The sequence below is a fragment of the Siphateles boraxobius genome, unplaced genomic scaffold (genome assembly GCF_051911475.1).
Source record: "Siphateles boraxobius isolate OS27281-9 unplaced genomic scaffold, OSU_SipBor_1 75, whole genome shotgun sequence".
NCBI classification, from domain to species: domain Eukaryota; kingdom Metazoa; phylum Chordata; class Actinopteri; order Cypriniformes; family Leuciscidae; genus Siphateles; species Siphateles boraxobius.
The window spans coordinates 2,345,001-2,360,000 of NW_027509203.1; the positions used below are offsets into that span (position 1 = coordinate 2,345,001).

Here is a 15,000-nt window from a genome sequence, read left to right on the forward strand (position 1 = left end):
TCTTTGCTCTCTTGCCTCCACCTTGACTCTTCACTCCCTCAGCTCCACCTGAGACAATCGTCCTTACGGCTCCACCTTGACTCCTCGCTCCATCTGGTCCACCTGGGACCGTCGTCCTTACGGCTCCACCTTGACTTCTCACTCCCTCAGCTCCACCCCGGACTGTAGTCCTTACAGCTCCACCTGGGACCGTCATCCTTACGGCTCCACCTTGACTTCTCACTCCCTCAGCTCCACCTGGGACTGTAGTCCTTACGGCTCCACCTGGGGCCGTCATCCTTACGGCTCCACCTTGACTTCTCATTCCCTCAGCTCCACCTGGGACTGTAGTCCTTACGGCTCCACCTGGGACAGTCATCCTTACGGCTCCACCTTGACTCCTCATTCCCTCTGCTCCACTTGGGACCGTCTTCCTCATGGCTCCACCTTCACTCCCTCGGCTCCACCTGGCACCGTCGTCCTTACGCCTCCAACTTGACTCCTCACTCCCTCTGCTCCACCTGGGACCGTTCTCCTCACGGCTTCACCTTGACTCCTCGCTCCCTCGGCTCCACCTGGGACCGTCATCCTCAAGGCTCCACCTTGACTCCTCCCTCCCTAAGCTCCACCTGGGACCGTCGTCCTCAAGGCTCCACCTTGACTCCTCGCTCCCTCGGCTCCACCTGGGACCGTCGTCCTCACAGCTTCACCTTGACTCCTCGCTCCCTCGGCTCCACCTGGGACCGTCGTCCTCACAGCTTCACCTTGACTCCTCGCTCCCTCGACTCGACCTGGGACTGTAGTCCTTACGGCTCCACCTGGGACCGTCATCCTTACAGCTTCACCTTGACTCCTTGCTCCCTCGACTCCACCTGGGACTGTAGTCCTTACGGCTCCACCTGGGACCTTCATCCTCAAGGCTCCACCTTGACTCCTCGCTCCCTCTGCTCCACCTGGGACCGCCGTCCTCACAGCTTCACCTTGACTCCTCGCTCCCTCGGCTCCACCTGAGACTGTCGTCCTCACGGCTCCACCTTGATTCCCCGCTCCCTCGGCTCCATCTGGGACTGTCGTCCTCACGGCTCCCACCTTGACTCCTCGCTCCCTCGGCTCCACCTGGGACCATTGTCCTCAAGGCTCCTCCTTGACTCCTCACTCCTTTGGCTACACCTGAGACCCGTCGTCCTCAAGGCTCCACCTTGACTCCTCGCTCCCTCTGCTCCACCTGGGACCGTGGTCCTCACGGCTTCTCCTTGACTCCTTGCTCCCTAGGCTTCACCTGAGACTGTCGTCCTTAAGGCTCCTCCTTGACTCCTCACTCCTTCGGCTACACCTGATACCGTCGTCCATACGGCTCCAACTTGACACCTCACTCACTCGGCTACACCTGAGACCGTCGTCCTCACACCTCCACCTTGACTCTTCACTCCCTCGGCCCCATCTGAGACCGTCGTCCTCACGGCTCCACCTTGACTCTTCACTCCCTCGGCCCCACCTGAGACTGTCGTCCTCACGGCTGCACCTTGACTCCTTGCTCCCTCGGCTCCACCTGGGACCGTCTTCCTTACGGTTTCACCTTGACTCCTCGCTCCCTCGGCTCCACCTGAGACTGCCGTCCTTACGGCTCCACCTTGACTCCTCGCTCCCTCGGCTCCACCTTGACTCCTCACTCCCTCGGCTCCACCTGAGACCGTCATCCTTGGCCTCCAGGTCCTTCTGTGTCATCTGGTCTCTTTGGCTCTTCAGTTCCGCCTGTCTTCTCCACCAAGGCTCCTCCCTACATCGGCTCCAATGTGGGCCACTTATTGTTTTTTTTTTCCTGAGAAGCTGGAAAATGTGTACCTAAGTGTATTTTGATTAAAGATACTGTTTACAAATAGATTCAGCCTTTTATTTTCCTTTTTGTCTCAACTGCTGGTGGCAATTACATTTAGGTGATGCACTGATATGAAAATTTTGGCTAATAACTATAACCGATAATTCTTTATATTTGAAAGCAGATAACCGATATATTGGCCGATAAATTTAAATCCAAATATTTATACACTTTTTGAGAGCCTGATACAAAAACAAAAGCCTTGACTTTAAATCCACGTCCCAAACACACAATTATAATGTTCTCATGATCATTTTATGTAGCCGATATGAAAGACTTGCGCTGCCAATGTTGCACTGAACTGTATTTTCCTTTTTTGAAGTGATTCCAATCATATTTCAAGCAATTCAAAACCATCATGACAAATAGGGCTGCACAATTAATCGAATTTCTAATTGCAATTACGATTACGGATGCCACGATTACTACGATAATCGTTCAAAGCCGCGATTACAAAAGAAAATCCACTCTGCGTGTGTGTGTTTAGAGCATAATTATGTTATGAGAGGAGAATCACGGCTACTTCAGAAAACCCAGCACAATATGTCATACCAGGCAGTGACGGAAGTGTACGCGGAAATAAAAAGACTTTCACCTCAGAAAAACGTACTTTACTGTCCTGTCAGCCGTTATACTGTGCTCGTAGCGCACACTCTTCAATTGCACGCGCAAATGCGGCGGCGTGCAAAAGAAACTACGAGCATGGAACGTCGTTACAATGTAAATTAGTAAGTGACGGAATAAAAGTAAAATACCAATAAATCACGTGTTAGCTGAGAAGGATTTGCATGCAGGTATGATTTTCATTCAATTCACCAGGAGCTGTTTCATTAACAGTTCTTGTTGGTATTGTGTATTTACCATGGTAAGTGTCGTTTCCATAACCCAAAAATGCCACTTTATTTTCACTGTGTTATTTTTTATATTTTTAAATGACTGTGGTGGCTCATATCAACATTGTATTACCAAAAACTAGTTTGGGACTGCTATTTAATTGCTTTAGCATAATCCTAATGTTTTTCTTTACTATGAGTCAATTTATGTGTATGTTAAGTAAAGGGGGACACTACTTGTGTGTGTGTTAACAATGTTTGTGTAAACATGTATTATAATATGCCTATATATATTCAATGTAAATTGTGATAATCGTAATTAATAATCGCAATTACTATTTCAAGGGAATAATCGGCAATTATGATTTTTGTCATAATCGTGCAGCTCTAATGACAAACAGTGCACATTTGAAGTGTCTCAGCTGAAGGAAATACTCCATTATTTATTGGCTTTTAGATATCAGACAAATTTTGTAATTTAGCCTATAGTGATAACAATAAAAATGAATATATACCGGCTGATACTGATATGGTGGCTGATATATCGTGCATCCCTAATTACATTTATGCATTTTGCAGATAAATTACTTAGCGACTTGCACTGCATAAATATCATCAGCTTTTCCAGGGGATGGAACCGATGACTTTGGAGTTGAGAGTGGCATGATGCACTGTTTGTACTACAGGAATCTAGAAATCACATAAAACATGGGTGTTTCATGCTGAAACATAAATTGCACACGCGCATCAGGATGTGGACAGTGAGAGAGGAAGAGGAAAAGGCAGAAACGCTGTGGACTCTCCAGGGAAGAGTGGCTGTAAGCCATCATGCACAATATGCCACTCGATAATGAGCAGCTCATAACCCCGTAATCCCCAGCAACATCTACCAGCACAAGAAGCGTGTGTGTGTGTGTGTGTGTTTCTGATGGTAAGGCGTGGAAACAGACAACCATCAGCTGCCACACGCACATACTAGGCGAACACAGAGGGAAATGGGTCAGCAGTGAGATGAAGAAAGATATAGTGCCATCTGTCCACCCTAATGTGTGTTTGTGTGTGTGTGCGTGCGTTCGTGTGTGTGCGTGCGTTCGTGTGTGTCCTGACTGCACCTCTGTGAGCAGGGTTTTTCCTGCATTGAATTTTTTTTCCCGGCCGCCAAAGTGAATTTTGTCCCGCCAAAGTCTTATTTGATTGGTGAGTAATGTAGATGAACTGCTGCGCTTGTGACAGGGCGCATGTTTAAGGGTACAATATGTAAGATTTTTGTAATAAAATCTCCAAAAATCACTTGCACAGTGTGATATATTTCCTGCAGTTGTGTACTTACAATATCCCAAAAGTTCCCAAAGATTTTTAATTTCGAAGAAATTCCAATTTTAAATAATGCCTCGTCCATGTTTACTTGTCGCCTGTCAATGACGTAATATCCGCGTTATCCCTGGTTTCCACTCGCACTGCTATAGTAACCATGGCGACAGACGTGGACAACGGCGTTATGTCTAGCGGCACGTTTGTTTCGTTTAAACATTATGGACCATGGCAAGCAGACTTTGGGACAGAAGGAGAAGTAAAACGAGGATCAATATCAGCGTGGTGTTTTCGAGATGCCGAGAGCTAGCGTCCGCGACTAACTTCAACTCCACAGAGACGCCGCTCTTGCATGTACTTTATTAGACAGGTGAGCAAATGTACATAAAACTAATCAATGTTATAAAGCTCAACATGATGAAATGTTAGAATATGATCAGTATGTTATTCTAATGTTGATCTAGCTTACGGCTAGTCTCATACAAACAAACTAACACAGAATAACATTATAACATTAACTCACAGTTTAGTGTGTAGAGTGAAACAGCGCTGCGTTCCCTCACAAGCTTCATTCGTCTAATAAACTGACCTGTGTGAGTATTAGCCTAATTCTGCACTTGTGGGTAACGTTAGTTCGGTAGAATGAAATGTCCTTATTCCTTTATATCCGCGTGACTCGCGTGTGGCGCTGATATCTGTCTCTCATTAGCGATCGCGCCGCTTCACACCACAGTCATGTTAAAAACATCAATGTATTTACTCATCCATAAACATTATAAGATCCATCAGCATGACGACAAGTTCCATGATTCTGCTTATGCGTCATCAACCTACGTCTTGCGTTAGCGGTTAGCGACCCCTAGCGGCGGGAAGAAAATTACATATTGTAGCTTTAACTGAAAGAACGATAGAGAGAGAGCCACGGTCACACACTCTCTCTCTGCGGAGCCTGACGAATGTATAAACAAGACTTCACCGTCTCCAAACTAAGTGCTGTTTTGCTCTCTCTGCCTCGCACATAGTTAAGTTAACATTAACTATTAATAAACTGCACTTCTACAACATTTATTAGCTAATCTTTGTTAATGTTAATTTCAACATTTAATAGTCTACATTATTGAAATCAAAAGTTGTATTTGTTAACATTAGTTAATGCACTGTGAACTAACATGAACAAACAATGAACAGCTGTATTTTTATTAACTAAGATTAAGAAATATTCATAATTACAGTAACAAATGTATTTCTCATGGCTACTTCATGTTAGTTGGCCTGATACATTAATGTTAACAAATCAAACCATATTGTAAAGTGTTTCAAACTAATAATTTACTCAGAACACCTCTTAAAATAAGAACGTAAGTGTGCTTACCCTATTTTTTTTAATAAGAGTACATGGTTAGCAAGATTTAGCCTTAACAAACTACAGTATTTAAAATTAAATTTTATGCAATTGTATATGGTAGAAAATGAGACTAATAGTTAAAATCAATTTTTTAATGCTACTTTTTTTCCTACTTTTTAATATTGATATGATTATATACCAACATAATTATCAGGTCTAGTAAAGAAGGATTTTATCTTACAAAGCTATGAAATCCAGAGGCAAAATTATTTTTGAAAAGAGGGCAAGAAAGGATGAGAGCCCCGGGACAGACGGACACACACACACACGGACTCACACACACACGGACACACACACACACACAGACACACACACACACACACGAACACACACACACACGGACACACACAGACGGACACACACACACACACGGACACACACACACACGGACACACACACACACACAGACACACACACACACACACGAACACACACACACACGGACACACACAGACGGACACACACACACACACGGACACACACACACACGGACACACACAGACGGACACACACACACACACACACACGGACACACACACACACGGACACACACACACGGACACACACACGGGCCCACGGACACACACACGGACACACACACACGGACACACACACACACGGACACACACACACACACATGGACACACACACGGACACACACACACACACACGGACATACACACACACGGACACACACACACACACACGGACACACACACACACGGACACACACACACACACACTGACACACACGGGGACACACACACACGTACACACACAGACACACACACACACGGACACACACACAGACACACACACACACGGACACACACACACACGGACACACACACACGGACACACACACACACACGGACACACACACGGACACACACACACACACACACACGGACACACACGGACACACACACGGACACACACACACACACACGGACACACACACACACAGACACACACACACGGACACACACACACACACACGGACACACACACACACACACGGACACACACACACACGGACACACACACAGACGGACACACACACACACACACACGGACACACACACAGACGGACACACACACACACGGACACACACACACAGACACACACACACACGGACACACACACACACACACGGACACACACACAGACAGACACACACACAGACGGACACACACACACACGGACACACACACACACGGACACACACACACACACACACAGCCTATGAAGGTCACTACATCACTACATTGGACTCTAGAGAGCGGTGTCAATGTAAGTGTACGGTAATGTAGAATTTAGTGGTATCATTTTAAAGCAGTCAAAAGTGTCTCAAAGTGAGGAATCACCGTTATGGTCTAAACACACACATGCACATTCACAGAGAGCGAGTGTTGTTCACAAACTGTGTGTATTTCAGAGCGAGTCCATGACCAACATGAGTGTTGCTATGACAACAGATCGATCACAGCCGGAATCTGTGACATCCGTCAAACCTGCGTGTGTGTAATGATTAATATCAGTATCAGTATCAGTGACGTGAGCGGACATCAGGGTTAGTTAAAAACATGTCAACTGTATTCTTCAAAACTTGAGGAAAACTAAATGGACATATTTACAGAAACACACACACACTCTCTCTCTCACACACACACTCTCTCTCTCTCTCTCTCTCTCACACACACACACACGGACACACAAACACACTCACTCTCACACACACACACACTCACTCAGTCTTTTAAATACTAAATACAGTAAATGAACAAGATTTTAAATACACTATCTGTATCGATAAATCTATGTATAATTGACATCAATCTCAGCGCAGTGCATTCTGGGACTGTGACTCAGGACACATGCGTGATTCGCAGCGTACAGAGTGAGTTCACTAATCAGAGCTGCGATGTCTAACACTCTGACCGTATTTCTCTTTATCAGATGGTGTTTTCTCCTAGAATGAGATGCGAGCGGGAGTGTGTGCTGAGGGATGATGGAAACTGCGGCTCACACGCGAAACACCAGCATCGTCTCGAAGCCACACACATTATAAAACACATGCAAAAGAAATGTCCAGTGTGAGAAAGCCTCGAGACTTGTATGACCTTAAGTTACAACTGAATTTAAGACTTGTAAATGTCCCGCAGAGTTGTAGTCTCTCATCCTTTCTTAGAATTAAACACACAACGAGATGTTCCTACATTTTCTGCAGAGAAACAGTGGTTTTGCCAGTGCAGAAGTTGCCCCCACAACACAACGATATAGTGGGCGGGACTAAGGTGTTCTGAGGTCACTAGGGTGTTGTGTGGTTGCTAGGGCGTCGCTAGGGAGTTCTGGGTGGTCAAAAGACCTCATGCACGCTAAAGTCTCTGCGCTGAGAGGCAAGAAACCCCTTCAGCTACAACTTCAAACTCCTCGAAACTCTTTGAAATCAAGCGTTATTACAGTGTCACTGAAGAAAGTGTGTCAAGTCAGCTGTATTTATACAGCGCTTTTTACAATACACATTGTTTTAAAGCAGCTTTACAGTGATAACAGGAAAATAATGTTTGTTTCCAGAAGAAAATAGCGTTATAGTCCAGCTTAAGTTAGTTCAGTGATAGTTCATTTTTGTTTAAAAAAGTTATTAATTTAGGTAGTCGCTCTGGAGTAAACCGTGATGTCATCGTCCAGCTCAGATCAGTTCTCATATAATGGTGTCAATGCAGGAGATCAATAATATTGTTGAATATTAGGCTACATTAAATGTCCCCAACTAAGCAAGACAAAAGCCGAAAGAGGCGACAGAGGAACCCTAGGGAGAACCCAGGCTCAGTGTGAGCATTATATAGTGCATTCATAACCTGAAAGCATGAAACGAAAGGTGTCACAACTTATTAAAACAGCTGAAAAAGAGGGAAAAATCCTCCGGGATGAAGCAGCACAACATCAGCCCGGCACAAATCTCTCAATAAAACATGAAAGGTGAGCATGTATATTTTTTTAACAGCACTGGTACTCACACACACACACACAGCATCAGAACCCATTAAACACATAAACATTAAGAAGATGAGCAGCACTCACCGGCAGTGTTCTCCACACACACTCTCACACACACACTCGGCTCCACGTCTGAGGAGTGTGAGGGGAGGCAGCGAGTCTCATCCGCTCTCCTCCCCCTCTTTCTGTCCCCAAACCCCCCTCCGTCTTTCATGCGAGTGAACAATACACACCCACCGCTCCACAATAACGCCACCTAGACGTCACCATGGCAACTAATGACACGGGGGGCGAGGGAGGAAGAGAGAATGGAAAAATCGGTCAGAGTGAGAGGACGAATGAAAGACAGACAGAGAGAGAGAGAGAGACAGAGAGAGAGAGGGAGAGAGAGAGAGAGAGAGAGAGAGAGACAGAGAGAGAGAGAGAGAGAGAGAGAGAGACAGAGAGAGACAGTCTGCCGTTCAATAGATCAATAACTGGCTATTTTGGGGTTGTGGGATTCAGCTGGAAGTGTGTCAGCTGTTTCTCGGGATCTTAGAGAGTAGGCTTCGAGTGTTTACAATGTTGTGTTTTTTTAATGGATGACTGGGAGCAGGAAAAAGTTCAGCACGTGCACAGCAAAATAATAATCACGATTATTAATCACGATTATTCAGAAAAAGAGAAAAGGCGGAAAAGTTAATGACACATATATATATATATATATATATATATATATATATATTAGTGCTGTCAATAGATTAAATATTTCTGTCAATAGATACATTTTTCTGTGATTAATTGACCCTTCGCAGGGAGCTTGATTGACAGGTGATCTGACCAATCATACTTCGCCATCCGCCATTTTGTCCGACAAAGCAGTCAGGAGAGTTATGCCGGGCGTACACCAAAGGATTTTCACAGTCCCAGACTAAAGACCGGCAGTCTTTAGGAATCTTACTGGAGTCTCGGCGCGCTCCCGTCGTCTCGATCGTTAAATGTGAGGTGATAATCTGCAGTCGGCGACCCGATTTATGCCAGTCTTTCTCTAGTCTTTCATATCAAACATGTTTGATATTATCGCAAGTCTTTAGTCTGAGACTAAAAACTGTGAACCCAAGTCTTTAGATGTGAGCTGATAATCTTATAAAGTCTTTTCTAAATCTTTTCAAAGTCTTTAGGTGTACAGAGAGCATTAGTAAATTAACATGGGAAAATTTTAACTTTAAAAACTGAATATACTGACGCCTTTCCGCGGTTAAAACAACATTCCTTCTTATGTTCATTCATGTTTATTTGATGCTATAAATGAACTAGAAGGAAGAGATTTTTCGGTTCACGAGCATCTTTAACTGAGGCTCTACAGCGATCTGTCACGACACATTAAAGAGCTACAAAACGGTATTCATTGTTTAAATTTCTTTTTAAAAATGACCAAATTTGAAAGGTGAGACTTTGTTGAATATGTTTCATATCAAAAGTAACCGAAATGTAACCTGGTCTGTCCTGTCTCTCAGTGTATTGTCAGTCTCCTCTCTGATCCGCGATGTATTTTTCACTGCGTGAGAACATGGTGTGTGCGTGAGAGCGGCGTAGCTTGTCGGACATAGTAACTAAGTAACTACGACAGTAACTAAGGGGGGCGGGTCTTTGCGAAGGGTCAATTGCAATTAATCGCACCTAGCATTAAAGTTTTTAATATATTTTTACATTGTAATACTTTCAAAATTAAATTACCAAAATAAATACAGCATTCAGCAAGAACCAATGAGGTTAATTCTTGTGTTACGCATCACATTTGAGCTTCAGCAAGGACCAATGAGGTTCATTCTAGTGTTACGCATCACATTTAAGCTTCAGCAAGAACCAATGAGGTTCATTCTAGTGTTACGCTTCACATTTGAGCTTTAGCAAGGACCAATGAGGTTCATTCTAGTGTTACGCATCACATTTGAGCTTCAGCAAGGACCAATGAGGTTCATTCTAGTGTTACGCATCACATTTGAGCTTCAGCAAGAACCAATGAGGTTCATTCTAGTGTTACGCATCACATTTAAGCTTCAGCAAGAACCAATGAGGTTCATTCTTGTTACGCATCACATTTGAGCTTCAGCAAGAACCAATGAGGTTCATTCTAGTGTTACGCATCACATTTAAGCTTCAGCAAGAACCAATGAGGTTCATTCTAGTGTTACGCTTCACATTTGAGCTTCAGCAAGGACCAATGAGGTTCATTCTAGTGTTACGCATCACATTTGAGCTTCAGCAAGGACCAATGAGGTTCATTCTAGTGTTACGCATCACATTTGAGCTTCAGCAAGAACCAATGAGGTTCATTCTAGTGTTACACATCACATTTGAGCTTCAGCAAGGACCAATGAGGTTCATTCTAGTGTTACGCATCACATTTGAGCTTCAGCAAGAACCAATGAGGTTAATTCTTGTGTTACGCATCACATTTGAGCTTCAGCAAGAACCAATGAGGTTCATTCTAGTGTTACGCATCACATTTAAGCTTCAGCAAGAACCAATGAGGTTAATTCTAGTGTTACGCTTCACATTTGAGCTTCAGCAAGGACCAATGAGGTTCATTCTAGTGTTACGCATCACATTTGAGCTTCAGCAAGGACCAATGAGGTTCATTCTAGTGTTACGCATCACATTTGAGCTTCAGCAAGAACCAATGAGGTTCATTCTAGTGTTACACATCACATTTGAGCTTCAGCAAGGACCAATGAGGTTCATTCTAGTGTTACGCATCACATTTGAGCTTCAGCAAGAACCAATGAGGTTCATTCTAGTGTTACGCATCACATTTGAGCTTCAGCAAGAACCAATGAGGTTAATTCTTGTGTTACGCATCACATTTGAGCTTCAGCAAGAACCAATGAGGTTCATTCTTGTGTTACGCATCACATTTGAGCTTCAGCAAGAACCAATTAGGTTCATTCTAGTGTTACGCATCACATTTGAGCTTCAGCAAGAACCAATGAGGTTCATTCTTGTGTTACGCATCACATTTGAGCTTCAGCAACATTCTTGTGTTACGCATCACATTTGAGCTTCAGCAAGAACCAATGAGGTTCATTCTTGTGTTACGCATCACATTTGAGCTTCAGCAAGAACCAATGAGGTTCATTCCAGTGTTACGCATCACATTTGAGCTTCAGCAAGAACCAATGAGGTTCATTCTTGTGTTACGCATCACATTTGAGCTTCAGCAAGAACCAATGAGGTTCATTCTAGTGTTACGCATCACATTTGAGCTTCAGCAAGAACCAATGAGGTTCATTCTTGTGTTACGCATCACATTTGAGCTTCAGCAAGAACCAATGAGGTTCATTCTAGTGTTACGCATCACATTTGAGCTTCAGCAAGAACCAATGAGGTTCATTCTAGTGTAACGCAACACATTTGAGCTTCAGCAAGAACCAATGAGGTTCATTCTTGTTACGCATCACATTTGAGCTTCAGCAAGAACCAATGAGGTTCATTCTAGGGTTACGCATCACATTTGAGCTTCAGCAAGAACCAATTAGGTTCATTCTTGTGTTACGCATCACATTTGAGCTTCAACAAGAACCAATGAGGTTCATTCTAGGGTTATGCATCACATTTGAGCTTCAGCAAGAACCAATTAGGTTCATTCTTGTGTTACGCATCACATTTGAGCTCCAGCAAGGACCAATGAGGTTCATTCTAGTGTTACGCATCACATTTGAGCTTCAGCAAGGACCAATGAGGTTCATTCTAGTGTTACGCATCACATTTCAGCTTCAGCAAGGACCAATGATGTTCATTCTAGTGTTAAGCATCAAATTTGAGCTTCAGCAAGAACCAATGAGGTTCATTCTTGTGTTACGCATTACATTTGAGCTTCAGTAAGAACCAATGAGGTTTATTCTAGTGTTACGCATCACATTTGAGCTTCAGCAAGAACCAATGAGGTTCATTCTAGTGTTACGCATCACATTTGAGCTTCAGTAAGAACCAATGAGGTTTATTCTAGTGTTACGCATCACATTTGAGCTTCAGCAAGAACCAATGAGGTTCATTCTTGTTACGCATCACATTTAAGCTTCAGCAAGAACCAATGAGGTTCATTCTTGTGTTACGCATCACATTTGAGCTTCAGCAAGAACCAATGAGGTTCATTCTTGTTACGCATCACATTTGAGCTTCAGCAAGAACCAATGAGGTTCATTCTAGTGTTACGCATCACATTTGAGCTTCAGCAAGAACCAACGAGGTTCATTCTTGTTACGCATCACATTTGAGCTTCAGCAAGAACCAATGAGGTTCATTCTAGTGTTACGCATCACATTTGAGCTTCAGCAAGAACCAATGAGGTTCATTCTAGTGTTACGCATCACATTTGAGCTTCAGCAAGGACCAATGAGGTTCATTCTAGTGTTGCGCATCACATTTCAGCTTCAGCAAGAACCAATGAGGTTCATTCTAGTGTTACGCATCACATTTGAGCTTCAGCAAGAACCAATGAGGTTCATTCTTGTGTTACGCATCACATTTCAGCTTCAGCAAGAACCAATGAGGTTCATTCTTGTGTTACGCATCACATTTGAGCTTCAGCAAGAACCAATGAGGTTCATTCTAGTGTTACGCATCACATTTGAGCTTCAGCAAGAACCAATGAGGTTCATTCTTGTGTTACGAATCACATTTGAGCTTCTGCAAGAACCAATGAGGTTCATTCTTGTTACGCATCACATTTGAGCTTCAGCAAGAACCAATGAGGTTCATTCTTGTGTTACGCATCACATTTGAGCTTCTGCAAGAACCAATGAGGTTCATTCTAGTGTTATGCAACACATTTGAGCTTCAGCAAGAAACAGTGAGGTTCATTCTTGTTACGCATCACATTTGAGCTTCAGCAAGAACCAATGGGGTTCATTCTAGTGTTACGCATCACATTTGAGCTTCAGCAAGAACCAATGAGGTTCATTCTTGTGTTACGCATCACATTTGAGCTTCAGCAAGAACCAATGAGGTTCATTCTAGTGTTATGCAACACATTTGAGCTTCAGCAAGAAACAGTGAGGTTCATTCTTGTTACGCATCACGTTTGAGCTTCAGCAAGAACCAATGAGGTTCATTCTAGTGTTACGCATCACATTTGAGCTTCAGCAAGAACCAATGAGGTTCATTCTAGTGTTACGCATCACATTTGAGCTTCTGCAAGAACCAATGAGGTTCATTCTTGTTACGCATCACATTTGAGCTTCAGCAAGAACCAATGAGGTTCATTCTTGTGTTACGCATCACATTTGAGCTTCAGCAAGAACCAATGAGGTTCATTCTAGTGTTACGCATCACATTTGAGCTTCAGCAAGAACCAATGAGGTTCATTCTTGTTACGCATCACATTTGAGCTTCTGCAAGAACCAATGAGGTTCATTCTAGTGTTATGCATCACATTTGAGCTTCTGCAAGAACCAATGAGGTTCATTCTTGTTACGCATCACATTTGAGCTTCTGCAAGAACCAATGAGGTTCATTCTTGTTACGCATCACATTTGAGCTTCAGCAAGAACCAATGAGGTTTATTCTAGTGTTACGCATCACATTTGAGCTTCAGCAAGAACCAATGAGGTTAAAAAATAATGGCTAGTGCGGTGGCTGGGATAAACCTACTAACATCCATTGCCATGATTTTTGGATTGACTTATTGCGAGGGGGAAAAAAATGCAGTTTTAGACACATAACATCGGTTAATGGAAACGGCATTATTTCGCAATCGTTTTTTATCGACATTTAGAAAATATAGCAAAGGTTTTGTGCAAATCTGTAATGGAAACCAGGCTAGTGACTCTCTTTGGGAAAAGAGAGGCCGGATGGTGGTTTTGTGGCGTGGTGTTCGAGAAAGTGGAATTAGGAACCGTGTGAAAACAAAACAAGCAGATTTTTAATAAGAGACGAGGCAGAATTGAGAAAAATCCATAGATGTTTAAATCGACACAAGGGTGAGTAAATTATGTCATACATTTTATTTTATTTGCGTATTGAACATTTTAGTCAGTGTCTTCAGTGAGATCATTCGTGGTTTGACCGTAAACCGGACTGGCATCATGACGTCAACAGTCACATATTTAAAACGATCATAAACCATTCACTTCCTCACTGCAATAGTTCTTTGTATTGGTTCCTCATAAATTGGAAATATGAGGAAACACACATATTTCAAAAAGATGCTCTAACAGATGTCAAACAAATGGCCTTCAAACAAATATTCAGATGTAAAATACTCATACAGTATTGACTGTCATATTCTTATTTCACACACATGCACAGATTTAAAACAGCATCGTCACACAGACTTTATTCATGACTAAAGTTTTTCCGGAGTCCATTTGTTTTTAGGAAGCGTTTGTTTGGGAAATGACTGAAGTGTGTGTGTCAGAATGAGGTTATGATATTCTCCACATCAGTGCACATGACAATATTCCTCATTATAATAATTCATACGCAGAATAAAGGGGCGGGGCCTGGTTGAGTTAGTTAGTAGTTTGTTAAACTGGTGGTTATGGTAAGGGGCGGGACATTTCCCGAACACACTCGAAGCGCTCGACCAATCACAACACACAGCTCCAGCCGACCA

At 43.2% G+C, this 15,000-nt stretch overlaps 1 protein-coding gene across 4 annotated transcripts in view; it reads right to left on the reverse strand.

The window, feature by feature from the left end:
• The window catches only part of fgd (faciogenital dysplasia), an 80,138-nt gene that overhangs the window by 60,744 nt on the left and 4,394 nt on the right, over nt 1–15,000 (reverse strand). For 3 of the 4 annotated variants that reach the window (XM_077217677.1, XM_077217675.1, XM_077217676.1), the window contains exon 1: nt 8,490–8,681. The exons of the other annotated variant lie outside the window; for it this stretch is intronic. In XM_077217677.1, the coding sequence (XP_077073792.1) occupies nt 8,490–8,619 (130 nt within the window). In that variant the 5' untranslated portion in view covers nt 8,620–8,681. Of the gene's footprint in view, nt 1–8,489; nt 8,682–15,000 lie in introns of those variants that run through there. 4 annotated transcript variants of the gene reach the window in all.